Source organism: Hemiscyllium ocellatum, chromosome 3, assembly GCF_020745735.1.
Source record: "Hemiscyllium ocellatum isolate sHemOce1 chromosome 3, sHemOce1.pat.X.cur, whole genome shotgun sequence".
Taxonomy (NCBI): domain Eukaryota; kingdom Metazoa; phylum Chordata; class Chondrichthyes; order Orectolobiformes; family Hemiscylliidae; genus Hemiscyllium; species Hemiscyllium ocellatum.
In genome coordinates, this window is record NC_083403.1 from 113,331,881 (window position 1) to 113,358,951 (window position 27,071).

At 40.4% G+C, this 27,071-nt stretch overlaps 1 protein-coding gene across 1 annotated transcript in view; it reads right to left on the bottom strand.

The window, feature by feature from the left end:
- The window catches only part of LOC132835936 (CUB and sushi domain-containing protein 1-like), a 2,426,762-nt gene that overhangs the window by 130,252 nt on the left and 2,269,439 nt on the right, over nt 1-27,071 (bottom strand). The window contains exons 52-55 of the mRNA XM_060855058.1: nt 15,331-15,525; nt 13,331-13,504; nt 8,855-9,028; nt 5,660-5,833 (exon numbers count right to left, since the gene is read on the bottom strand). Coding sequence (XP_060711041.1) covers nt 5,660-5,833; nt 8,855-9,028; nt 13,331-13,504; nt 15,331-15,525 — 717 coding nt within the window. The remainder of the gene's footprint in view (nt 1-5,659; nt 5,834-8,854; nt 9,029-13,330; nt 13,505-15,330; nt 15,526-27,071) is intronic.

Consider the following 27,071-nt stretch of genomic DNA (forward strand, 5'->3'; position numbering starts at 1 on the left):
TATGGGATCCAGGTGAAAGATTGCCTGCTGTGGCCTTTTGAAGAAAGTAATGGTTACGAAGGGGCTAATTTTCATCTTACTTTTGCTCCATCTATTCTATTGTTGTCACATGCACACCATGTGAGGAGACAATGAGTTCTATTCTTGAGTTCAAAGGGATGAGGTGTACTTGTACCAACTCTCTAAGGGCCTGGTAATTAGGCCAGTCCAGATGCACTTGTACTTATTACTAACGTGCCGTAAACGCGAAGGACGGTACCTCTCCTGTAGATACCCTATATCCTTTAACATCAATCAGGAGATAAGCACAAGATAAAGCAAAGACAAAAGAGGCAATGATTTGCCTCAAACAACCTTTACCTGTTACCATATATTAGTAACAGTGGCAAATAACATAAGGTGTCAGCATCTGGGAAAATCCCACCATGGCCCATCATTAGACGTGAAGCTTCCAGTTCCAATGGATCTCTGGCCTGCCAATGGAAAGTCACTTTTCTCATTTCATAGAATCCCTACAGTGTGGAAGCAGGCCATTCAGCCCATTGAGTCCACACCAATCCTCTGAACAGCATCCTACCCAGGCCCAGCACCCTACCTTATTCCTGTAACAATGCACTTCTTATCGAACCCTGTTGATGTGAGGCAGCAGTGCTAACCACTGAGCCACTCCCCCTTCTCCTTCAGTTGGTGATACGGTAGGGTGGGGGTGGGATGGCATGCAGTGCAAGGACACTCTGTTCATGGCAAGATATCAGCGAGGCTTAAAAATCCCTTCAATTTGTGGACTTATGGGCTGCTGCGGAGCAGAAAGTGGGTTGTATTGCCTGCTCATGCCTGGAAAACCTTATCTGCAACAGGATGATTTCATAGAGCCATTCTGATGTGGCTTTCCTCCTAATTTTTCAAACCCTTCTCCAGGCTTGTGACCCTGGTACCAGGAAACTCCAGCCAGGTGACTGGAACCACATGCAAAAGCAGAAGCCCTGGAATCTACTGATGTGCATGTTTGGCATGGGGTAGGAGAACTATTGGAAGAGTGATGTTAGTCACAGTTGAACTGGGGAAGTGAGGGTCAGAGGCAAGATCAAGGTTTTGTTTTCCACAGCCACCTGAACCACTCCCATGCCCGAAATCAGGCACTTCCACTGGGCACAAAGTTCTGAACAATGAAGCATTTCCTGGGGATTAGTGAGCAAGTTTCACTGTGAGACCTTCCCAGGGCATGGGAAAGCTGTATGGCGCCTATTTAATCCCTGATTCACCACTAAATTGTGGTGGGCTCAGAGATAATGGGTGTAAGTTGGCTCATGATGAGCCAAATTGGCATTTCTTTACTGGTTGCTCAGAATCCCTTGTCAACCATTTCTGTGTTCAGTCACCATCAGGAGGAGGTTTTCCCGCTGCTCTGGAAACTAACAGAGAGCTCTCTCTCCATTGAATGAACTAGGCCTCCATGGGGGTTGTTGCATTAAACCCAGACCAGAGTTTGGTATTTAGCGACTGCATTTATTAGGAGTGCGCACATTGTTACAGCTTCTCCCGATAGCCATTCATAATGAGTCAATATTCAGAATGTACAAACAACAACAAAGCATTGACAACTACAAGCTTGCTCTATCAATCAATTTGACCATTTCTGATCTGAAGATGAGTTACTTTTGTTGTGATTCTGTTCGCCGAGCTGGAAGTTTTTGCTGCAAACGTTTCGTTCCCTGGCTAGGGAACATCATCAGTGCTATTGGAGCCTCCTGTGAAGCGCTGCTTTGATGTTTCTTCCGGTATTTATAATTATTATTCTTCCGGTACCACAATAAATACCGGAAGAAACATCAAAGCAGCGCTTCACAGGAGGCTCCAATAGCACTGATGATGTTCCCTAGCCAGGGAACGAAACGTTTGCAGCAAAAACTTCCAGCTCGGCGAACAGAACCACAACAACGGACACCCGAGCTACAAATCTTCAACCAGACTTTAAATGAGTTACTTTATTAACGTTTGCTCCTTGTCCCTTATCTAATAATAATCTATTGCTATCAGTCTTAAATATTCATTTCTGATCTGCATTTTAATTTATCGCCAGCAGCTAATTGACTGCTTTACTTCTTGCATGGGTATGGCAGACACTCCATTCAGGAATGAATGTCATTTGTTTCTCATGGAAGTCATGAGACCCTAAATAGTTTTCATTCATGAGGTTCCTATTGTGCAAATGGGAACTGTTATAATTCCCCTTAAGATGTCAGAAATTACAGCCTAGACTTTAAGAAGGTGAGTTTACAAGAGTCAGAGGTGGGATGAAGTATTGGACAAGAAATCTAAAAGACCAGAGTTCCTGCCATGTTGCAGATCTATCTCCACAGGATATGTTTACTGGACATGATGTGATTACTATCTGAATGTTAGTCTACTTGATGGTTTTGCCTTTCAGTTGGGCAGGGACCTCTTTAGGGCAGGCTGCAGTTTGACCAGTCACCAACGAAGGGGAGTGGGGAGTGTCTCGACATAAGTTTGGACATTTGCATGGGGGTGTGTTTAGTGGAAAGGAACTCGGGGAGTCAGAGGAAAGCACTCCTGATCCTCCTGACCCACAAGGAGTGCTGGAAAATCACTTACCTTCTCCCTGAAGCTGTCCTCGCCTCCCTTCAGCTGCTGGAGACACCTGGCCGGCCACAGTTAAACCTGTAAAACAGGTTAAATCAGAGGCTGCCAGCGTCATTAAGATATGTAGATGCCAAGCCACTTCCTGTGGGTTGGTTGGCTGTTCGTTCTCTGTTACCCCTTCTGTTAAACCCGGAAGCTGGCGGGTTGGAGAAGGGTTGGGATCGGGTTTGAGATTTTCTTAAATTTCAACCCCTGACCCAACCTCAGCCTGTCTGATTTTGGGTGATAAATTCAAACCCCTGGGAGGCATGCCACTAAATCCCCAGAAAGGAAAAATACCTTCAACATTTCAATACTCCTGTGGACTTTATACTGTCGTAGTTTATATTCTATACTTCATAATCCGCTGAATTTTATATTTGCTTGTGTTCATAGATTGCGATCATGAATTCCCTCTCGATGGGAGTTTTCCCTAACACTCCCTTCTCCAACCCCTTTCCACGGCTTTGTTGGGTTCTGACAACAATGAAATAACAACAAAGGGTTTTGACCAATCCACAAATCCTTGCCCTTCCCATCTTCACATCTCCGTCCTTTCCAATGGTATAGAACGTACAAGAACTCAGTCTCTGTTCAGTTCTTAAAATACCTGCTTCACCTGAAGGACATTTCCAAATTGAAATTGTTGTGTTTAGAGAGAATGTTGCTTCTTTCTCTCAAAAGAACTTTCAATGTATTCTGAGCTTCCAAACAGAAATATTGGCTGCAACTAATTTTCCATGTATTTTTTGCTTCTTAGCTGTTCATCCTTATGGCAACATCGGGTCACAGGGGCATTTATTTGAACTTAATAATGTTTTAGTGAAGAAACCAATTATCTTGCAGAATACAGTAACATTCTACCATTCCAGGGGATGTGTTCCTGGAATACACTATAATTGATGATTTTCGCAAATAGAAAACACAGTCTTATGCATAAGTATTGCTTAATTTTACTCGAGAATAAGCAAAGATAGACTTGCAGTCAGTAAAACAGTACACAGTTAATATTGAGCTGATGAGCAAAGTTGTGAAGGAGAAACATGTAAATGATGGCATTCTGCTGCATTCCCTAATCTACTTGGTATTAAAGAATGCATTGCACAAAAATACATAGGCATTTTCTAAAGCACATGGCTCATCACATTTTTTCAAATGCAACTATAAAAGTGTCTAGCAATGAGAAGAAATGCAATTTAATCACTTGAGATGTTGTATAGTTCTGTTGGAAGTCAAAGCTTAAACTATAAATGGGGAAGCAATTTCAAATGTCAAAGTGTTCAAGTTTCTCTTAAAATCCATGTACAAATCAAATAATTTTTCTTTAAAATTCAACAGTTGACTCTCAAATGTAAGTCAATGCATTATTTATTTTGTATAAATCACTTTAGATCATGTAGCTGTTCTTCACTTCCTTTAATATTAATGATGGTTCACTAGTTGTAGAATAATTCTCATTGCTAAGTTTGTCTCATGGTGGTGGAATGCACCACTGATACAGAAGACCATAAGACCAGGAGAAATGATACCCTGATCAAACAATGCACTGTGGGTTTGGAAATAGAAAAACAGATGTGAAAGTTAGACAAGACTCAGGAAGTGATTTAAATCTGTTTGAAAGAGAGTGGGGCATCTTAGAAATGCTGTTCTCCAGCACTGAAGATTAACAAGGGTGTGAGAAATAGCACTCGAGAAAAATGTTAATGTTTGTTCAAGAGTTTCTTTGGGATTGCTTTATCCTGCATATAGGACAGTGATTTCGTTAAAATCCAATCAAATGGCCCCAAAATAGGCATTATCATTTTTTTGGAGGACAGTCACAGCAAGGAGGAGGAATGAAGGGACTTGATTGAAAAAGGATTTGTTGTTTTAGTGAGTAAAGTGGTTTGGTCTGCTTAGAGATCGAAGGTTTAATTGACCACTTGAAATAGACCACAGCTTTTAGGATTGTTTGACAACCAGTGTCATTATAACAAGGGTGTCACATTGGCACAGTAATTATCATTGATGTCACACAGTGCCAGGGAACAAGGTTCGATTCCAGCCCTGGGTGACTGTCTGTGTGGAGTTTGTACACATGCCCCACACCCGCATGGGTTTCCTCCAGGTGTTCTAGTTTCCTCCCAAGTCCAAAGATTAGATTAGATTAGATTAGATTACTTACAGTGTGGAAACAGGCCCTTTGGCCCAACAAGTCCACACCGACCCGCCGAAGCGCAACCCACCCATACCCCTACATTTACCTCTTACCTAACACTACGGGCAATTTAGCTTGGCCAATTCACCTGACCCACACATCTTTGGACTGTGGGAGGAAACCGGAGCAACCGGAGGAAACCCACGCAGACACGGGGAGAACGTGCAAACTCCACACAGTCGCCTGAGGCGGGAATTGAGCACGGGTCTCTGGCGCTGTGAAGCAGCAGTGCTAACCACTATGCCACTGTGCCGCCCTTGGTGGATGTGCTTTACTAAATTGCCTCATGGTGTCCAGGGATGTACAAGTTCGGTGGATACGCTGTACTAAATTGCCCCATGGTGTCCAGGGATGTGAAGGTTCGGTGGATACGCTGTTCTAAATTGCCCCATGGTGTCCAGGGATGTGCAGGTTAGTTGGATACGCTGTACTAAATTGCCCCACGGTGTCCAGGGATGTGCAGGATAGGTGGGTTGGCCATTGTAAATTGTTTTGTAATATCCAGAGATGTACAGGCTAGGTGGATTAGCATAGTTATAGGGACAGCAGAGGGGTCTAAGTCCAGGTGCGATGCTAATCAGAGGTCTGGTGTACACATAATGTGTCAAATGGCCTCTGTCTGCTGTTTCGGTTTCTATGTTGTCTTGCTTAGTAGTTTAATAAAGGTAATATGATGGTGTAATAATGTGCAAGTTGTAAAGCGTCATGGATAACTAGGCCACACTCTTTTGCCCAACTAAGGGATATTACAACAATATTTCAAAAATCGCTGAAATATGTAGCCAAATTAAAGATGGCAAAATATCCAAACACTTTTCTTACCTCGACAACTTGGCAATGGGCTGCTCCATTGGCCTGTAGAACGGCACTGTGCTCTTAACGCACCATGCAGTGAATATCCCGGATTACAGGTAAAGTTAACCACATCATTCAGATTGAATTGACTGCCATTAGTTTTGCCATGAGCTGGGTTGCCGGGGTGACCACATGTGATTGCTGAAATAATTAAGTTTGAGGTGTACAATGTGAACATAGAAGCTTGTAAATCAATCAATACAATCATGAATAGACACTTTACAAAAAAGTCTGCTTTTCTGTCGAGTTTACAATAAACAAGCAACTGAGACATGGACTACTTGGTGGAATACTTGGCTCTGAAACACATTAAAACAGTGACACAACTTTAAAAGTAATCCCATGCACGTGGAATGTTTTGCAACTCCCTTCAGATGTGAGGGTATAATGCTTAGAAATGTAAAATTATGTATTACCAATTTAAAATATGGGTGTGAGAGTCCACTTTTACAACAGTTTAAAAGTATTCAACATAATTTTTATGAATTTCTAACAAAATTATTTCTTTGATATTCTGATACATGTTGGTAATAGAGTCGTAGAGTCACACAACAATTTTCTATGTTGCCAAAAGTGAGTGGACACAGAAGACTGGAGATTTTTTCCAAGAACGAGCCCGAGGTTTTCAAGCAATCTAATGCACGTCATGAACTGGTCCTTTAATCGAATGAGCTGACACTACACAAAGACTCTTCAAAAACCTGAACACTGTAAATGGTGTCAATGAATAGCTTTAGATGTTTGTTGCATTCTCTTAACATCATAAAATTCTCACAGTATGGAGGCAAACCATTTAGCTCATCAAGTCCCCACCTCCTCTCAGAAAAGCATCCCACCCAGAACCCTCCCCCCTCCCCCCCCCCAACTCCCCGGCATTCCTTCACTTCTCATGACAAATTCACCTAACCTACAGATCCCTGAACACTTTGGGCACTTTACATGGCCAATCCGCATAACCTGCAGATCTTTAGACTGTAGCAGGAAACCAGGTCACCTGAAGGTGACCCAGACAGACACATGCAAGCATGTGCAAACTCTGCATAGACTGATGCTGGAATCAAATTCAGGTCCCTGGTGCTGAGAAGACCACTGAGCTACTATGCTGCCCCTGTTAGGGAATTAAACAGATGGGAATAGATCAAACTATTCTGCTATTGGAGAAACTTAATAGCTTTTTGCTTGAGAATGAAAGATTTTAGGCTTTCAGTATGAGAGCTGACAAAGATATAAAGTACCTTCTGTCCTTCATTGGATTTGTATATCAATTTTTGAAGAAATTCTTGCAAGCACAATAATGGGCAAAAGTAATTTTTTTAGTCTAACTACAAGCTCTACATGTATAAAATGAAACCATTCCCAAAATTAATCCTTATTTCCTTTTATTATTGAGTGTAAGATTTCAAGAAGTCACATGCATCGGCAAGGACAAATGATGACAGTCTAATAACATGGAAACCTGCCTTTGAAGTTTCAGAAATACTGTTTGAGTTGAACTACACAAGTCTTTAGAATAATGGAAATCCAGATACCACAAAATGGGCTGTCAGTTCCTTTTGTATTATCTCCCATGACTAGTTTCATCTTTAAATGGGAGTGAGGAAGAGGCCTGCTCTCCATTTAATTAGTAGTAAAAAATGAGGTCTGCAGATGCTGGAGATCACAGCTGCAAATGTGTTGCTGGTCAAAGCACAGCAGGTCAGGCAGCATCTCAGGAATAGAGAATTCGACGTTTTGAGCATAAGCCCTTCATCAGGTCATGCCTGATTTTCCCACCCTGATAATCTTTCAGTCCTTTATGTACCAAGAATCTATCCAATTCTATTGTAAAAAAATTCAAAACAACCCACTTCCACCAAACAGTCAGGAAGCGAGCCTCTGCAATAGAACAAAACAATTCATCTCTGCTTTAAATGAGCGACACTGTCCTTGTAAAAAGTAAGCCATAGTTCTTGTTTCTGCTATAACAGTAAATATCCTCTCCAGACCAACCCTTCCTCATAAGAAAACCTGATCACTCTGGATATTAAACTGGTACACTTGCTCTGAACTGCTCTGAATGCAATTTAATTATTAAATAAGGTGACCAACCATGCATGGTACTCAAAATATATTCCCAGCAATATCCTGCATAACTGAAGAATAACTGCCAAGTTTTATATTCAATTTCCCCCACTATAAATAATACCGTTGTGTTAACTTTGCTAATTACTTGCTGTTCCTGCATCGCTGACCTTGTGATTCATACATGAGCGCAACTAGATCCCGAGAGAAAGTGAGGACTGTCGACACTCGACAGTGTGGTCCTGGTGAAGGGCTTATGCCCGAAATGTCGATTTTCCTGCTCCTCAGATGCTGCCGGACCTGCTGTGCTTTTCCAGCACCACACTCTCAACCAGATTCCTCTTGCAGTCTCTCACCACTTAGATAATATCCAAATCATTCTTCCTGCTAAAATGGACAGTAACATGTTTTTCAACATTATCATCCATTTGCAACATCTTTGTCCACTCAATCTCTGTCTATATTTTTTTGCAGCCTCCTTAAGTCGTCTTCACAACTTAATTATCTACCTGTCCTTGTGCCATCAGCAAATGTGGCAAACCCACTTTCCATCTCTTCATTCAAATAATTTGTATAAATTGTAAACAGTTAAAAGTCCCAGCACTGATATTTGAAAAAATATCTATTTATGCTGACGGTCTGCTTCTTGTTAGACAATCAATCTTCGATCTGTGTCAATATGATAACTTCACCCCATCCCGTTTTAACTTTAACTCTGGGCAATAGTTCAATGATTTTAATTTGAATTGGCAATGTGGTGTACATCCATCCAGCCATCTAATTTTATTCTCAGCAATGGAACGTAAAATCTGAAAAGGCTGTATTCAATGGGTCAATGATTCACTCACATTGGCATAATACGACTACCAGAAGTTAAATTCATTTCTGAAACTTTTGAGTTAGGTGATTGTCAAACCAGCTAAGAGATATAAAACAGAACTATTTTCAGGCATTGATTAACAGTACGTCAGGCATTCTGATTAATACTAGTCTTGTGAACACTCACTTGGCATAAAAATGCATTTCTGATAGAGCAAAAAGGGAAAGATTTTGAAAAACAGGCAAAAATAACTTTCACCACAGCAAAGAAATGATACTTACGAACACAGACTGCTGGTTGTCCTGACCAGTTATGGTCCTGTTGGCAAATTCTCACTGAGGAGCCAACGAGACGGAAACCTGGATTGCACTGATAGACAACAGTGTCACGGTAACTAAAGCCATCTCCACTGATGTGGCCATTTACAATTGGATCTGGAGAGCCACAGTGACCAGCTGAATTAGAGAGCAAAGAACGGAAAGCAGGTAAGACAACAGCCATACCATTTCAACATTAGCAACATCTTACATAAATTAACTGCTGAGAAACATGGACTACTTTTATAAGGAATGAGGAAACATGGAAAAATGTAATAATTCCAGGAGACCATCTGAAAAAATATAAACAACTATTTCTCGACTTACATCATGGCAGACAGTAGCTCCATTATGATGAAAAAGTAAAATGCATGTCTGTTCTCATTGCATATCTGTTGGATAGCTCAGATATCCATCTGGAGAGCTGAGATACCCCTATGAATATGGTTTCAGGACACTTCTGGAGTTGTTGTTGGGAAGGTGGTGGGGGGGAGCTGTATAACTTGTTCTTTGGGAATGAGGGTCAGAGGTGCTTTCAGGAAGGTGTCAGGTACCCACTGAGGTTTTTAACAGCAGAGGATATTCCGCATAAGAGGAGCATATATCCCTTGGAACTGTTCAACTTGTAAAGACCGGTCAAAAAGTGTCAAGAAGTATTAAACCACAGACTATAGCCTAAAATTTAGAACTTTAAGTAATAGGATTTTTTTTTCTCTTAATATAGATACCTGTGGATAAGCAATGAGTTAGCTTGGTAGGTGGGGAGGAAAAGGATGGTGAGTGGAATGGGCACTAAATTGGCATACGGTTATGGGAGTCGTAACATTAGGTTGCATGGATGGATCATCTGGAGTGTCTTGGGTTGAGGGGTTGTGATGGAGGTGTGATGGGAAAGGGCTGGCGAATGTTTGCTCTTTTTGGAGAGATAAGATATCCCTTGGGTTAAGGTAAAACACCCTTTAGGACATGCAAAGGTATGTTTATGCATTAAAAAATGCATAAACAGACTGGGACTGCTCAAGTTGTCAAAGCAACATTCAAGAAAAATCATAATTTTAAAATTAGGTTTGTCTACAAAGAACTACTATAGGAATACCAACGAAAGACAAATTTCTATTTGCATAATAGACAGTTTCATTGGTTATTAAATTAAAATGTTTGTTTTCATAAGGGATTAGTTGAAACAATTTCAATGTTTTTTCGATAATTGGGAGTGCTTTTTTTTTCAATTGTGACATCACAGGGATGGGTAAGCGACACAATATGCCATTAATTGGTCGTGGAGGCTGTGAAAGCAGATGGCTGCTTCATGTCTCAATCTTTATTTTTAAACTTTGACGACAGCGCTTGAGCCCTGAAGCATGCTTTCCATACAGCCCTACCCTGATTCAGGAAATTGGGAGTCCAAGTTAGCTTAGAATTAGTCATTGGGAATAGGATCCATTGTGGGTGTCTAGAAATAAATTACCACACTTCTCAAATTTGAAAATATACATTGATGCAATGGATATAAAAGAGAGATCAGAAAATATTAACTTCTCCCAAATACACCAGCCATTGTGGCATCATAAAAAGAAATGTAACATTAAGTCATGCAATGTGAAATGTTGGTTAAGTTGCAGACTGAGTCAGCTTAATCATGATCGTCAGTCCATGATGGAGGCAATTGTCTGATTTCATGCTCCTGGCAGGACATCTCTCCTGCTCACTGTACAATGGAAAGTCAGATGTGTGTTCTGATTATTTCTCACTATTTAAATTAATACGCAGGAGTTATGCAGCATGTGCACCTACCTTTCCAGCATGGGTTATCAGTGGCAAGATTAGAGTGGTGCTGGAAAAGCACAGCGGTCAGGCAGCATCTGAGGAGCAGGAAAATCAATGTTTCGGGCAAAAGCCCTTCATCGGGAATCATTGACCTGCTGTGCTTTTCCAGCACCGTTCTAATCTTGACTCTAATCTCCAGTATCTGCAGTACCCACTTCCACCTGAGTTATCAGTGAGCCAGCTTCTCTGCTCAGGACACTGAATGGGAATATGACATTTTGAAAAACATAATTATGGGCTGCAAAAGTCCAGAAGGAACAACATTTATTTTGATATTAGTCATCCACTCTACTGTCCTAGTTCAGGTACAGTGTGGGTTCACTGTACTACATTTACCTGAGTAAAAGTTAGTCTTAAGTAAAAGTTGACGCCTGACTTTTGGCCAAAAGAATCCTTAATTTTTCATTTACCTCAATTCATCATTGATTAACTCATTCAACTCTCCTGCATCAAGGCTTTGGTCAAAAAGTGGAACCACCAACCAGGCCTTCCCATTCTTTCTCATTCCCTGACCACCCCCTCCAAACAGCACTGAAACTGTAGGGCCATCATTGCTGCCACTCTGTGTATGTCTCCATGTGTGTGTCTATGAACGTGTGTGTGTGTTTCTGAATGCGTGTGTTTGTGTGCGCGCACATGTGTGTGTGCGGATTCTTTTCAGAGATGTAGCTGCATTAGAATGATTATTTACTAAGGATGATACAAAAAATGGGTGATTTTGAAATCTTGGCAAGAAGACACGAATGCTATGATGACAGAGGTACCGTTGCAACTAGAGGGGCAATGAGATGACCATCAAACATTAAATTGAGGGTGGCAGGTGGTTTAGTGATTAGCACTGCTGCCTCACAGAGTGAGGGACCTGGATTCGATTCTATCCTTGGATGTCGAGGGAGCTGATAGACTGGTGATATTATTGCTGGACTCTTAATTCAGAGACACAAGCAATGTTCTGGGGACGTGGGTTTGAATTCCATCAGAGTAGATGGTGGAATTTGAATTCAATAAAGTTCTGGAAATAAAGGTCCAATGATAACAATGAAACCATTACTGACCATCAGCAAAGCCCATCTGGTTCACTAATGCCCTTTATGGAAGGACATCTGCCATCCACACCCGGTCTGGCCTACATGTGACTCCAGAGCCACAGCAATGTGGGTGACTCTTAACTGCCCTCTGGGCAATAAATGCTGGCCTAGCCAGCAATGCTCTCATCTGGTGAATGAATAAAAAGAAACATTACTGCATGATGAGGAAAGTCAGATTATGGAACAGGGGTGTATCTCCTTGACAGAACCCCCTAATAAAAAGGGAGAGAGTGTGAATGAAGGACAGATAGTGAATAAATGTGTGAATTCTTTTGACAATTGTGTTGGCCAGATGTATTTTAATAAAAGTTAATCACTCAACAACATACTGTGCAAAAATTGAGCCTCTTAGGGAGTGAATTTCAAACATTTTCAAGCATGTCAGTGAAGAGATTTCTCCTCATCTCAGTTCTAAATGATCACCCCTTAACCTGAGGCTCCTCCCTCTCATGTTTGAGGCTGCTCAGTCAGGGGAGGCATCGTCTCAGATTTCATCCTGGTTGGGCCTCTTTAGAATCATGGATTTTTTTTTACGCAAGTACATTTCCTTCTTTAGAGAATATAGTTCCATGCCCTCAGCCAATTATCATAGATTAACTCTTTCAACCCAATCATCAAGATAGTGAATTTTCATTGTATTCACTTCAGTGCAAGAACATCTGACATATGTTGAAGAATCAATAACCAATAGGAACAATATTCAAATCTCCCAACAACATTTCGCTTAGGGGCAGCATGGTGGCTCAGTGGTTAGCACTGTTGCCTCTAAGCGCTCTGGACCTGGGTTTGATTTCAATCTCAGGCAACAATCTTTGCGGAGTTTGCACATTCTCCCTCCATCTGTGTGGGTTACCTCAGAGTTGCTCTGTTTTCCTCGCACAGTCCAAAGATGTGCAGGTCAGGTGAATTGGCTATTCTGAATTGCCCATCGTGTTCAGGGATATGTAGCCGAGGTGCATTGTCTATGGGAAATGCAGGGTTACAGGAACAGGGTAACGGGGTGTGTCTGAGTGGGTGCTTTTTGGAGGGTCTGTGTAACTGGTAGACCAAATGGCCTGCTTCCACACTGTAGGGATTATTACATCCATGACAGAGAAAAAGACTTCTATCTTATTATTTTGAGATAATAACTAATACTAACTAAAATCTTTCTCTCAAAGCTGGAAGGCCAATATTTTTACTTAGTGCATTACTTTATTTTTTACTTATTTCTATACCATTATGTCAATGATATGGAGGAGCCAGTGTTGGACTGGGGTGGACAAAGTTAAAAATCACACAACACCAGGTTATAGCCGAACAGCACTAGCTTTCAAAGCGCTGCTCCTTCATCAGGTGGTTGTGCTTCTAAATAAACCTGTTGGATTATAACTTGGTGTTACGTGATTTTTAACTTTGTCCATTATATCAAGTTATACAGAATTTCAAGAGCAGTTTGGCTTGAGTTTTCAAATGCAACGTACAAGTAGTATAGGATTCACTTGATATACTTCAGCGACAGTTCTCAATTGTCTAAGGTACATACCCAAGCATCTGGTTTCCATTCCACTCCATAGTCCATTTACTTGGCACTCTCGAACGTGAGATCCAGCCAGTGTGTACCCAGTGTTACAAGTAAAGATTGCAGTCGCCCCAAATGTTTGCAGTGTTCCAATCCTGTTACCATTTGGTGGGGAAGGAAGATCTCCACATGAGACAACTGGTTTAAAAAAGAAGTCACAGAATTAAGACTGTAAGTAGGCCATTCAATCCATCAAGTCAGCTCCATCATTTAATGAGATCATGTCTGATGCAGATAATAACAATTCACTTTGGAAAAAAAACAAGCCCTCATCACTCTTGCCACTGAAGGAAAAAAAGTTTCTTATTATGCTCTCTTTCAGAAGCCTTCACAATTTTGAACCTGTTTATTAAATTTCACCTGAACCTTCCCTCATCTAAACAGAATATTTCCAGTTTCAATGGTGTTTTCACTTAACAGTAGTCATTCTCCCTTGCATCATTCAAGTAAATCTCAAAAGCACACTCTCCAAGGCCTTGACATACTTTGGCATACAAATGAGACATTTAATTCCTTTTTGTGCATTAAGCTTATGTCAAGTCATGCAATTTAAAATATTAAAAGCTCTGCCACAAATTTGGCAGCTCTAACTGTGTATGTGCTCCATAGAAATCTCAGTTCAATGCACATGCAGTAGAAAATCCTTTAAAAATTAGCATTAAAATGGCTGTTTACTTCTAAGTAATAGTTGAAGCAGATTTTGTCATTGGCCAGATAAGCGTTTCTGCATTGAACATAGGAGTCACACATGTGGACCCTGCAGAACCTTTGACATGGGATTCTTTGAAGGAATTGCCTGGGAAATTAAAGATTCCATTGGGTAATTGCCCTGCACCTAGAACCCTCCAAAAGTATCCAGTTAAATCAGAGAATATAGATATTCGGGAGGTTAGATTTGAGGGGGGATAAAGAATTTAGCTGGAAGAAGCACAGCAGGTCAGGTAGCATCATGGAGGAGGAGATCTGACATTTTGGGTCAGAATCTTTCAACAGTAAGGTGAGCAGCCTACTTTTGTGGCACACTAACCCCTACTCACTGCCACACTCACTGAGTCCTGAAGAAAGGTTCCAACTTGGAATGTCAACTCCCTTCCTTTTCTGATGTTGCCTGACCTGCTGGGCTTTTCCCAGCTCAATTCTTTAGCCACTCTGACTCTCCAGAATCTGCAGTTCTCAATACCTCAAAAGTTGGATTTTATAAAATCTGATATAACTCCTGAGTAATGATTTGACTGAACATCCAATATAACTCATACATGCTCAACTACACCTCTTCTAGACCTCCACATCACATAAACCCTGATCTTACAACCCTGTTTCCCTCAGGATCCAAAATCATCTCCCATCCCTAGACATGGTAACCCCTGCAAATGGACAATGTACCTGACACCTCCTCCCCTGAATCCAATAATGACTTGACTTGACCCATGTCCTGTTCCCCTTGTGTACAACATACCACCTTATCCCCACCCCTCCACTTCCCATCCCAGATATCTTCCACCACTAAACAGTCCATTATGCACCAGGCTCCACTGCTTAGTGCCTATCTTACCCATCTGCTATCCAAATGGTATTTTCCTCATTCCCACTTGACAACCTACTTTTGTGGCACAATAACCACTATTCAGCTGCCACTCTTACCTCATACTTACATTTGTAGGCTTTGTCAAAGTGGTCACCTGTAATGCTGTGCATCCCTATGCCACAGAAAGTGGCAATTGATTGCTGTGAAAAAGGAGATATAATTCCCTGTCCTCTAACTACTCTGCACTATGAGAGACCTGTTCAAATTTAAAGTATGTCTCCGCATGTTTGGCAAAACCTGGATTAGAATCTCTTGTCTGAAATGTCGACCAATTTCATTACGTATAATAGTTGTGTCTGCGCTTCCTCTAAAAATGTGGCCCAAATAATTTCCAATTGCACGATAACTATAAAGAAAAATCAAAGGCACTTGCTCTTACTTTTGCAACTTGCTTTCTCATTGGACCCACTCCATGTGCTGTTAGCGTGACACTGTATGACCTTGTTTCCCCTCAAGTAATAACCAGGTTTACAGCTTAACATGACTTTGTTTCCGTATTCATTCATTGACCCATGAACGAGCCGCTTGACAACGTCTTTTGAAAGAACTGTTTCAATAGGAGGACATGACACAGCTGTGAGGGGAAAATAAATACAAATAAAAGGTGATCCATTATTATGATATTCAACACATAATTAACTCTACAAAGTCAACATTTACAGTGACATTTTATTGTTGCCATTTTATGTTTTCTCATATACTGTAATGATAAGAACACATCAATCAGACTGACAGGACAGACTGTGGGAGAAAGAACTGGATTAAATTGAAATCCTCAAGGGTCTAAATTAGTCCTATTAAGACTCTCTTTATACACTTTCTTTCTTCAATTGTGACAGGCTTTTATGGCAATAATTTTAAAAAGCTTTCTCCAAGGTGGAGGGCAAGGACTTAATTCTTGACCAAGGTCATTTAGGTTTTTGATTGACCTGTTTCATTGTAAAGACATACCTTTTTTTTATTTTTCTCCATTTTTGATTGTAGGATAAAATGGAAAAGTGACTCTTTTAATTAAGAATTGTGCAAGGGCTTGATAAATAAATTCCCAGCATTTATTGTCAATGTTGTTTATACTGTTGCTTCTTCGAGCAGTGGGGGGCAAGCTATTGCAGACAGATGCTACAAAGTAAGATTCAGCCAACAATAAGGAGCTGACTGGTGTATGGAACAGTAGCTAGTTGTCAACAATATGTATTTGTTTATCAGGGAGTATTCATCTTGTGGGTGGGAACAATACAGCCAGAAACCTTCAGACCTCTGTAAGGAGAACTGGTGTCCAGTATATGCTGGTGATATGCAGATATCTAAAGCCTGAAGATAACCAATTTTTTTCCTTCACCAGTTGCTGTAAGCTGTGGCTTTTAATCTATAAGATAGAGACTTTATAATTTGTGAATGAGACACTCTACCTCACACAAAGAAGTTAAAAGCACCCAGTGAAGACACAGATCACTAAGTCTAAACCATGACAATTAAAAGGATCATCTCAGCAGATACAGAAATCTGGTCTGTATTTTGTTAACCTGAATCTAAAATGATAGGTCAACTGGGGAATTCTGCATTCTTTGATAAAACTTTTAACTTTTGAGATGATTTAGAGAATAATAGGGTTTGATTTTTGGTATACTAACCCAGTGAGGCATGACACCATTAAATATTAAACCTATGTTTGGAAAATACTGATACTGCCACAGATTACATAATTGTTCCATTATATTTCTTCAGCAAGCATCAAGTAATTTGCAACAGAACCTACAACAACAAATATAAGTCGAAAAACAAAAATCGAATGTACTTGACATTTACAAGGGTGACCTTAGAGGTTTATAAAACAATGAGGGGCAGTAATAGAGTAAATTGACAAGGTCTTTTCCCTGGGTTGGGGGAGTCCAGAACTAGAGGGCATAGGTTTGGGTGGGAGGGGGAAAATTTAAAAGGGACCCAACGGGAAACTTTTTCACACAGATAATTGTATGTGTATGAAATGAGCTGCCAGAGGAAATGGTGGAGGCTGGTACAATTGCAACATTTAAAAGGCATCTGGATGGGTATATGAATAGGTAGGGTTGACAGGAATATTTGTCAAGTGTTGGTAAATTGGATTAGATTAATTTAGGATATCTGGTCAGCATGGACGAGTTGTACCAAAAGGTCTGTTTCCATGCTGTACATCTCTATGACTTTATGATGAGGACCTGATTATTTCTGGCACACATCTGTGACCACTGGCTTGGTAGATATTGAGTGGTGTTATCTTTGTAATGTCCCAAATGACCTCATATTCATCTATGTTGTGCCGAAGGGTCTATAAAGAACATAGTCTCCAGTCATTAAGCATAATGGAGTTTAAAGCAGCAAGAAATTGCATTTGTTTTTCACAGTAAAAATGAACCTGGTTGATAGATTAATAAAGTCAGATAGCATGGAAACTGACCCTATGGTCCAACTTATCAGCACCGACCAGACATCTCAATCTGACATGGTCCCATTTACCTCTAAACCCTTCCTTTTCATATTCCCATCCAGATGTCTTTTAAATGTTGTAATTGCACCAGCCTCTACCACCTCTGCTGGCAGCTCATTCCCTACACACACTACCCTACACATGAAAACTTATCCCTCAGGTCCTTCTTAAATCTTTTCCCTCTGACCTTAAACCTGTGTCCTCGAGCTTTGGATTTCCCCAACCGAGGAAAAAGACCTTGGCTATTCACCCTATTCATGACCCATGTGATTTTATAAACCTCAATAAGGTTACCTCTCAGCCTCCAACATTCCAAGGAAAAAAAGCCTGAGCCTATTTATCCTCCCCTGTAACTCAAACCCTCCAGTCCCAGCATCATCCTTGTGAATCTTTTCTGCACCTGTCAAGTTTAACAGCATCCATTCTGTAGAGGAGAAAGTGAGATATGCAGATGCTGGAGTATCAGAGCTGAGAATGTGTTGCTGGAAAAGCGCAGCAGGTCAGGCAGCATCCAAGGAACAGGAAATTCAATGTTTCGGGCATAAGCCCTTCATTCCTGATGAAGGGCTTATGCCCGAAACGTCGAATTTCCTGTTCCTTGGATGCTGCCTGACCTGTTGCGCTTTTCCAGCAACACATTTTCAGCCATTCTGTAGAGGGGCAACCAGAATTGTACACAGTATTCTAAAAGTGGCCTTACCAATATCCTGACTTATGTTCTGAAAAATGAAGGCAAGCATGCCAAATGTCTTCTTCACCTCCCTCACGACCTGTGATTCTACTTACAAGGAAGAATGGACCTGCAACCTTAGATCTCTTTGTTTGGTAACACTCCCCAGCGTCCCACCATTAACTGTATAAGTCCTGCTCTAGTTTGCCTTATCAACGTGCAATTCTTCACATTTAATTAAAATAAGTTCACCAATACCTTGTCACCTGGTTTTATAAACAATAAGGTGTTATGGCAACACACAGATCAGGAACGCGCAGGTTCAGTTTCCAAAGTGCATTACTCACATTTACACTGGATGCCAAAATTGGATGCTGTGACCAAGGAAGGTGAAATATTGCCCAGAATCTCGGTCACTACTCACTAGACACGTGTGAATGTTGATTTGGGACAGGACCAAGTTCAACAACAAGACTTTTCTTCCCTAAATTATGTCTAAAATTACTGGTGGAATGAGGGCATGAGGAACAGGAATAAACGAGTACCCACAGTACCAGAGGCAAGGACACATGATGTACAACAGGAATGGCTAAATCAGTAAGCCATTCTTTATGAAGCAACTTGTCACTACCCTTAATGCACCGAGAGAGAGATTCCTTCACACATATCTGAAAAGACATCACCAATTTCAGACTGGAGACGAAAAGGAGAAATAGCAAATACAGGTCGTTCTGCTATAACACAATAGTTGTGTGCTCCTGCGACCCTGCTTTATAGAAATTGCTATACCCATTCAGTAGAAAGTTCGCGTTATCCATATAGCAGTCACAATCCGTCAATTGCATTATAGCTGATTCATAGTAATGAAATGCGCGTTATACCAGAATGACGAGTAAAAGTCTATATTCTGTCAATGAGAATGGGGGAAACAAATTTCAGCAATTATATGAAATTGGGTAACCACTTTGGAACACTGGTATCTTCGAAACTGAAACTTGTATTCTTTATACTGAGGGAAATTCAAGTGGACTCTTGATCAATGCTGACAACAGTCACAAGATAATCAGACACTTGCAAAGAAGTACTGAAACATGATTAAGATCTATTCAGACAACACTAAAGTGGTTATATCTGTAAAATGTTTTTCCGTGCTATAATTTAAGCCATTTGTTCTAAAGACATGAGGGGACTGAAAAAGTCTATCAAAGAACAATTTGCAGAAGCAATCTAAAATGTAAGCATAACTCAAAAGATAATTAAGTAGTAAATATTCAGACAATGAACACAAAAAGACAGCAGCAAGCACTGGCAATAGCAGTAGCCTAGGGGAGAGCTCACTTAAAGGTAAATCCCTCATGAGGTAATGTGAGGAATGCAGAGAGGAGGAATTGCTGGCTCACAAGGAGTTTTCTGAGTGGTTAGAAGGTCTGCTAAAGGGCTTAAGATTATTTGTAACAAGCTAACTAGAGTTATTTAAAGAGATAAGAGAAGGTTAATGTGAACAATTGTGATAATGTGACAAATATAGACTTCCAAAATATATTTGATACAGTGCCACACAACAGATTTTTCAGCAAAGTTACATCTCGTGGAATGGAAAAGGAAAGTGGCAGCATAGATATGGAATTAGCAGAGCAATAGAAACATGAGAAATGGTTAATGGGTGCTATTAGGCAAGGGGAACAGTTTTAACTTGTTTGTCGTGGGTTAATATTGTAGCGCTTGTTTTTACAATCATATTAATGACATGATCAGGTCATAATTTCATAAGTTGCAGACAAAACTAGGAAGAATTGTGTTAAGAGGGTAGTGTTGGACTTCCCAATGGGCATAGATAAGTTGGTGGAATGGGCAATCAGGTGGCAAATGAAGTTCTGTGCAGAAAAATGTGAAGTTTGTTGTTTTGATAGGAAGAACATGGAGAGACAATATAATTCAATGGTTACATCCAAAGGGAGAGTAGGGGCAGAGGAACATGTGTATAAATGTACATAAATAATTGAAGGTAGCATGGCAGGTACAGAGTTTGTTTAATAAATTATAAAATACTCTCAGCTTTAAATAGTGAGATGAAGTACAACAGCAAGGCAGTTATGTCGAATTTCTATAAATCACTGATTTATCTTTAGTCATAGTACAGAATCCAATTCTGGGCAACATACTTGAGGGGTGACTGAACAACATGAGAAATATTGCAGAAAAGAATGGTTCCGGAAATGTGCAGGTACAAAGATAGATTGGACAGCCTTTGTTTAGAGACAGGAGGCTGAGAGGAGATGTATAGAGGCATTCAAAACCATCAGGGGTCAGGCCACAGTGAGTAGGGAGAACCTTTCTCACTTGTGATGGCACTGAGAAAGAGAGGGCTCAGATTTAAAATATTCAGTGAAGGAAATAAACCTGGGAAGGAAATTATACTCCACAATCACCTAATAAAGGAACAGCACTCAGAATACTAGTGCTTCCAAATAAACCTGTTGGATTATAACTTGGTGTTGTGTGATTTTTAACTTTTCCACCCCAGTCCAACACCAGCACCTCCAAATCATGACATAAACCTGGCTATTATATGCTTTTTTGGGGGGGATGTGGGCATTGCTGTCAAGTCATTTGTTCTTATCCCAAGTTGCCCTTGAATTGACTGGCTCTCAATGCAATTTCAGAAGACAATTAAAAGTGAGACACATTGCTCTGTATCTGGAGTCACAGTTAGGCCAGACACATTAAGGCAACAGGTTTCCATCTTTACAGATATCAATGCAGCAGAAAGGTCTTCGTGAGAATTAGTAATGGCCACATGACGGAAAACGTTTTCATGCAGCAGGTCATTAGACTCTGCAGTGTACTGCCTGGGTCTGTGTTGGTGGCAGGATCAATTGAAGCTTTTACAAGGAAATAATGTTGTCTGAAAAGGAAGTATTACAGAAGAAAAGACAGGGGAATGACAGCAGGGAGAATACTCATTCAAAGAGCCAGTCAAACCTGATGGGCAAAATGGTCTCCTACTGCAACATAAAAATGCTGTGAGTCCACAATGTGGCTAGAGTTCAAAAGAGTCAGTTTCCAGCCTGCTAGATGTCTTCTTGCATTACATTACCCTTCAACAGCCACCTGAAAAATTGCTGTAACTAAATACTCAATGAGAATTCATGCTTATACAAACTGCAACTTCCATGCAAGTTCAAGTTGCTGTCAAGCTTGGAGACAGATCGTTGAATAACATGGAGAGCCACTCCCAAGGCACACACTCATCTTCTGCAGCTTGCTCACCAACAGATCAATGGATTTTCTGATACCCAAACTCACAGGAAAGTCAGTTGTGTATTGCAAGTGGTACATAGTGCTGCTTCATTAGCATGTCAGCATGCTTCAATGTTATCCAGCTTTCACATTCATACATCTCTCCTTTTTCTCCAAGCAGGAGAGAGCACTGAACACAGGGAGAAGCTGAGAATGAGTTCTTTAGTCACATCCGTCTTGACAGCTACAAAGGAGCGGGCTTTGGAGATAAGCTGGATCTCCACATGCATGGCCTTTAGAGAACTACAGGGTGCCAGAATTAAGTATATTGCACAGCAACATGAAGAACAACACTCACTTGCATTGACGTGGTGTCACCATCCATTAAAATATGATCTACAAAATGAAAGCTTTTAACAGCCTCACTTTGACAGTTCTAATTCACATTTTATTTATCCCAGAGATCTTGTGATCATTCAGACAGTGGTGTCTTCAGAAGAAACCATTCATTTTGAAGGTTGGTGGGACCATGAAGCTAGAGAGGTTGGTTGTCACAAGCAAATAATGCAAGAGAGGAAGAGTAGGCCATGGAGGCAGGTATAGCAATGGCGAGTTGTTGGCAGACGTGTCAGCTTGTGTTAGCATTTCCAGCTAGATCATATACAATTCTAAAAGGGATTGAAGGGATTTGCCTGTGGCATGAGTGCTATGATATCTTAGGCTTTGTGGTAATTTTATGTGAATAGCAACAGTAGCCAGTTGTATGAGGCATGATGCCTATTACATCAGTGAGTGAGACACCCAGATAAACGTCATTAACAAGGGTAATTTTCTGCAGAACAAAACTGCCAATATATGCCTGAAACTTGAAAGATAGATGCTATCTTTGATAATGATGGTGATATCACTACATATGTCTGTTTTGACAAACAAGATAAGAACTTGCTGATATTTTGTTAGTACCAGCTGCATTCCATTGTGGATTTGTTAGTCACCCTACTTAGACACATGGTGCTTTGAGCACCATGCTATTAAACTGACCATTGACAATGGAGTACCTAATACAATCCACTCTTCCACAGCTATGGATGTTCCAGTGAAAATTCTCTCTATTCTGCTCATCAGGCTGACAGGTCATCATTTTTACACTACATTTGAGTTTTCTTTCTGTCCAAAGAACATCACGACCTTCCTTTTGAAGGCTTGGTTGGTGTCAAAGTACTTGCAAGCACTCTATTCATGGAGTCCCAAACATGTTGATTAATGATCCGATCTACTTTCATGCAACTTGCAACAAATCACCGATGCTACTTGACTATCTCTTGATGATGATTGGTGCAGAATTAGCAACTTTGTCATTTCCAAGCTACATGTCACACCATACTGAGTTAAGATTTGAATACTACATGCACCTTGTTTTTACATATGCTCCATGAGTCACTCCCATTGCAGGCTATGGTGAATGCTCAAAACCTAGACACCTCATTTCTTCAAACCCTAGCAAATGGAACAGTCATCATTTCCTACAACAATGGTGTAGCCAACCACGTAAACTCAAAACCTACAGTGTGTCCTTCAGTATTGTCCCAATTATTGAGTTCGGGATCGATCTCTGTGCTCTCTCCCTGATGTGGGGGTATTGACACGTGATACAAATTTTTTGTCTTTATTGCCTGCTCCAGACTTGCAGCCTGCAGCCCATGTCCTATAGCACTGGCTTTGGCATGCCCAACCAGCTGTCTAATTGGGATCACTGGTTCTGTGCACTCAATGCTTTGAGACACTCAACTAATCACAGACACCTTTTGAACCATCTAGTGGAGCTCAGATTTCATTACAAATGACTTGGAGATAGACCGTACTGATTTGGAATTATATCACCATTCCTCTACTGTCCTTGGGTTGAAAACCCAGAGATCCCTCTCTAACAGTATTGTTCACTTAAACCAAATTGTCTGCAGCAGTTCAAGAAGAAAGCTCACACTGACTTTCTCAATGGTAATTAGGAATGAACAATAAACACTGGACCAGTGAGTGAAGCCTTATATTTTCTTACTTAAAAAAATGAATATCAATAGTTTCAGGATAGTCCATAGCTGAGTGAAAGATGTTTATCGAAAGCAGACTGTTTGTTAGAAATCCAATGTATTTGTCTGGATTGCCTTATGTCAAGATATCTTGTTTATTACATTGGTGGTGCATTCTTTCTTCATTTGCAACTCCATATTAATGCAAAGAAATTCTATCCATATATTCACCTTTTTTTGACATTGTTTGTGAAGGGAAAACCAGTAAAGCCTGAACATAAAGGAACTTGTCCAAACTGGAGTTCCATGGTACAGTATTAAAGATGAATTCAGATTAATTCCACTTTTTCCACGTTTAGGGAGCAGCTGAAACTGCCATCTCCACCTTAAGCTCCTGTCCCTCGAAAATACAATGTGCTTCTCCCACCCTTCTTCTTTTCTTTGCACCAAGCTTTATCAGGAGCCACAGAGCACCCTCAATGTGGAAATGGCTACGGAAGGCTGACCCCGAGGAATCTGAGTCACATTTCCAGTGATAACTGGTACTCATGTGGCTCATGTGCTCCACCTTCTTTGGGTATCTCTGGTAGATTCCCTCAATGGTGCCATTAGCCACAACTTTTGACAGTAGCCCTTGTCTCCAAGGAGATATCCACTGACTCTGCTTTGAAGCGTAAATGTCTGTGGAAGACCTGACTGTGCAGCATGACTAATACTGCAATCTCCCTGGTTATCTTTCACCACTATCTCAACGGTTGCAGACCCACTGACCACTGACAGACTGCAATCGTTTTACTTTATGAATGTTTCTGGATAATCCAAAGCTGTCTTTGTTGTGGAAAAGGTGGTAGTTAGCAGATTATTGGCAGCTTCCTCACAAGTCAGCAGTCTCTAGTGTTTTAACCTACTACCTATACAGAAATCCAGTACATCAAGTTAAACTATCATGTGAATGCACCAATTAAATAGCATTAATAGTCTATCTATTGCAAAGGATTGTGGTCATATACTAGACATATCTGTGATCTAAACAGTTGAAAAATGGATTAAGATTTTGAGAACTTTATTTGAAGAGTGAAGTGAGTTTATTGGAATTGTTAGGGGTGGGATGTGGAGTTGGTGGGAATCATTAGGTTTTGCAGAGGTAACAACTGGAGAAGTGCTGGCATTGTGGAGTTCAACAGAACACAAGAACATGTCATTGTAAGTCGGACCAAGGGAAGAGAAACAAGTGCAAACTGACTGGAATAAAGCTCAATATAATTATTTCTCAGACAGAATTAATAGTCTGTTGCCAGATCAGCTTGCAGTATAATTGAACAAGTTCAAAACAGTTAATGTACCATAGCCAATTAGTCTACAACCTCAACATTTTACTTTCCACGTGCTTGATACAAGGATAAATAAAATAGAGACTTGCATTTATGTAGCAACTTGTAAGATATCATGATGTCCCCAAAGTGCTTATGAGAAGCCTAACGGAAATCATGATTATGGATGAACAAAATGACTGAACCAACACAGCTTCATCAAACTGAAGGACTGCAGAAAAATCATTTAATTTTACGGTGAACATATTTGACAATATCCCCTCCAGCTAAGGAACAATTTAAGAAAAACTGCTCCACTGAATGTACCAAGGTCAGAAAAGTTAGCACTTTAATGAAGAAATCTGTTACCTCTTGTCTGCTGAATTATGGAGAAGATAGTTGTCACATAAGAGCAATAAATCATGTCAAAGATGATTGGAAATAGATGCAAATGCAGCAAAGTAAAGCAGAAAACCTTGTGCAGTAATTCATTTTATTAGGCAGCACTTGTGTATCTTTATTGTGTAACTGCATTTTCTACAACTTAATCGAATCTGAAGTGCAAAAGTATGAGTTGAATGCCTTTCAATTCAAATGATTCATTCCTCTACAAAACTTGCTACTCAAATATAGAACTGATAAATAGAATTCATGTTAGATAGCAACCAGAGGCCATCATTTAAAACATAATAGAAAAGAATGCTGCAAAGCCACTGAAAGGACAAAATACCATGGATGTAGGACATTAGGGGGAAAAAAAAACAAAATTGCTGGAAATTCTCAGCAGATCAGTTAAAATCTGTGGAGAGGAACAATGTGATGGTTTTAAGTCATTATGACCATCAGATTCATCAATTGTTCAGTTGTATTGAAGGAGAGGAAGAGGAGGGAAACAGTAGTAGTAGTAAGAGATTTGTTAGATTAAGGAAGAAACAGGAATTTCTCTGGCTATGGATGTGACTCCAAAAGGTATGTAACCTCCTCAGTGTGAGGGTCCTAGATGTCATGGAAGAGGCTACCAGACATTGATCGTGGCCCATATTAGTAAGCAAAAAAGGGATTGAGGCCCTGAAAATAATCTGTATCAGGCTGGAAGGAGATTGAAAAGCAGAACACAAAGACTGTTCCTCACGCTAGTGAGCATAGAAATAAAACTGAGAGATTGGAGAGCGTAGGATTTCTGAGTCATGGATTAATGAAAGGAAATCAGGCTGGACAGATTTATTGGAGTTTTTCAGGATAATGGAGAACCAGTGGATATAGTGCACTTGGATTTTCAGAAGACTTTTGATAAAGTACCACACAGGTTAAAAAATCAAATTAGACAGAGCACATGGGATTGGGGGAAAGTACAGATATGGATTGTGAATTTATTAGCGGGTAGATAGCAGAGTGTAGGAATAAATAGACCATTCTCAATGTGGCAGACTGTAACTAGCAAGAGAGTACTCAGTTCACCACTGTTCAAATGAATCCAAATCAATGATTTGGATGTGGGGACCAATTGCAACATAATCTAATTTATTGATGACACCAAACTGGGTGGAAATATGAACTGTGATAGTGATGGGAGTAGGCTTCAAGACAACTTGAACAGGATAAATGAATTAGATGGGTTGGCAAGTGAAGACATCGCAAGGGGCCCAAGTATTCTTATTCATGAGTCACTTAAAGTTTGCACGCAAGTGCAGCCAGTAATCAGGAAGTCAAATCAAGAGTAAAGATATCTCGCTGCAGTTGTATATAGCTTTAGCGATACCTCACACAGTGTACAATTTTGGTACCCTTATCCAAGGAAGTATAAACTTACTGAAAAGGGAGTACAACAGAGGTTCACCAGATTAATTTCATGGATGGCTGGATTGTCATCCAAGGAGATATTGAGAAAACTCCATCTGTGCTTCCTAGAGTTTCAAAGAACAGGGTGTGGCCTCATGGAAACTTACAAAGTTCTTATAGTGTGAGACAGGAGTCTAAAGTAAAGGAGTGGGATCTTAGGCTGCAGGAGTAGGCCATTTAAGACTGAGATGAAGAGGAATTTCTTCACTGAGTGTAGTGTAACTTTGTAATTTTCTACCTCTGAGGACTAAGACAGGTCAAGCATTGAGAATGCTCCATACAGAAGTCAATAGATGCTGAAGACTAAAGGCATCAAGAGTATGTGGAGAAAGTGGCCTTTGAAGTAGGTATTAGTCATGATCTAATTGAATGGGAGAGCAGGTTGATGGGATGAATGGCTTACATCTGTTCCTAATTAGCGGGTGCATTCTCTGCTGGTTAGGATTATATCTAGCACAAAGGAAAATAGCTATAACTTTGGAGATCAACCATCCCAGTCCAAGGATATCACAGCAGGAGTTCTTCGGGTTAGCATCCTCCTATCTTCAGCTACTCTGTCAATGTCCTTGC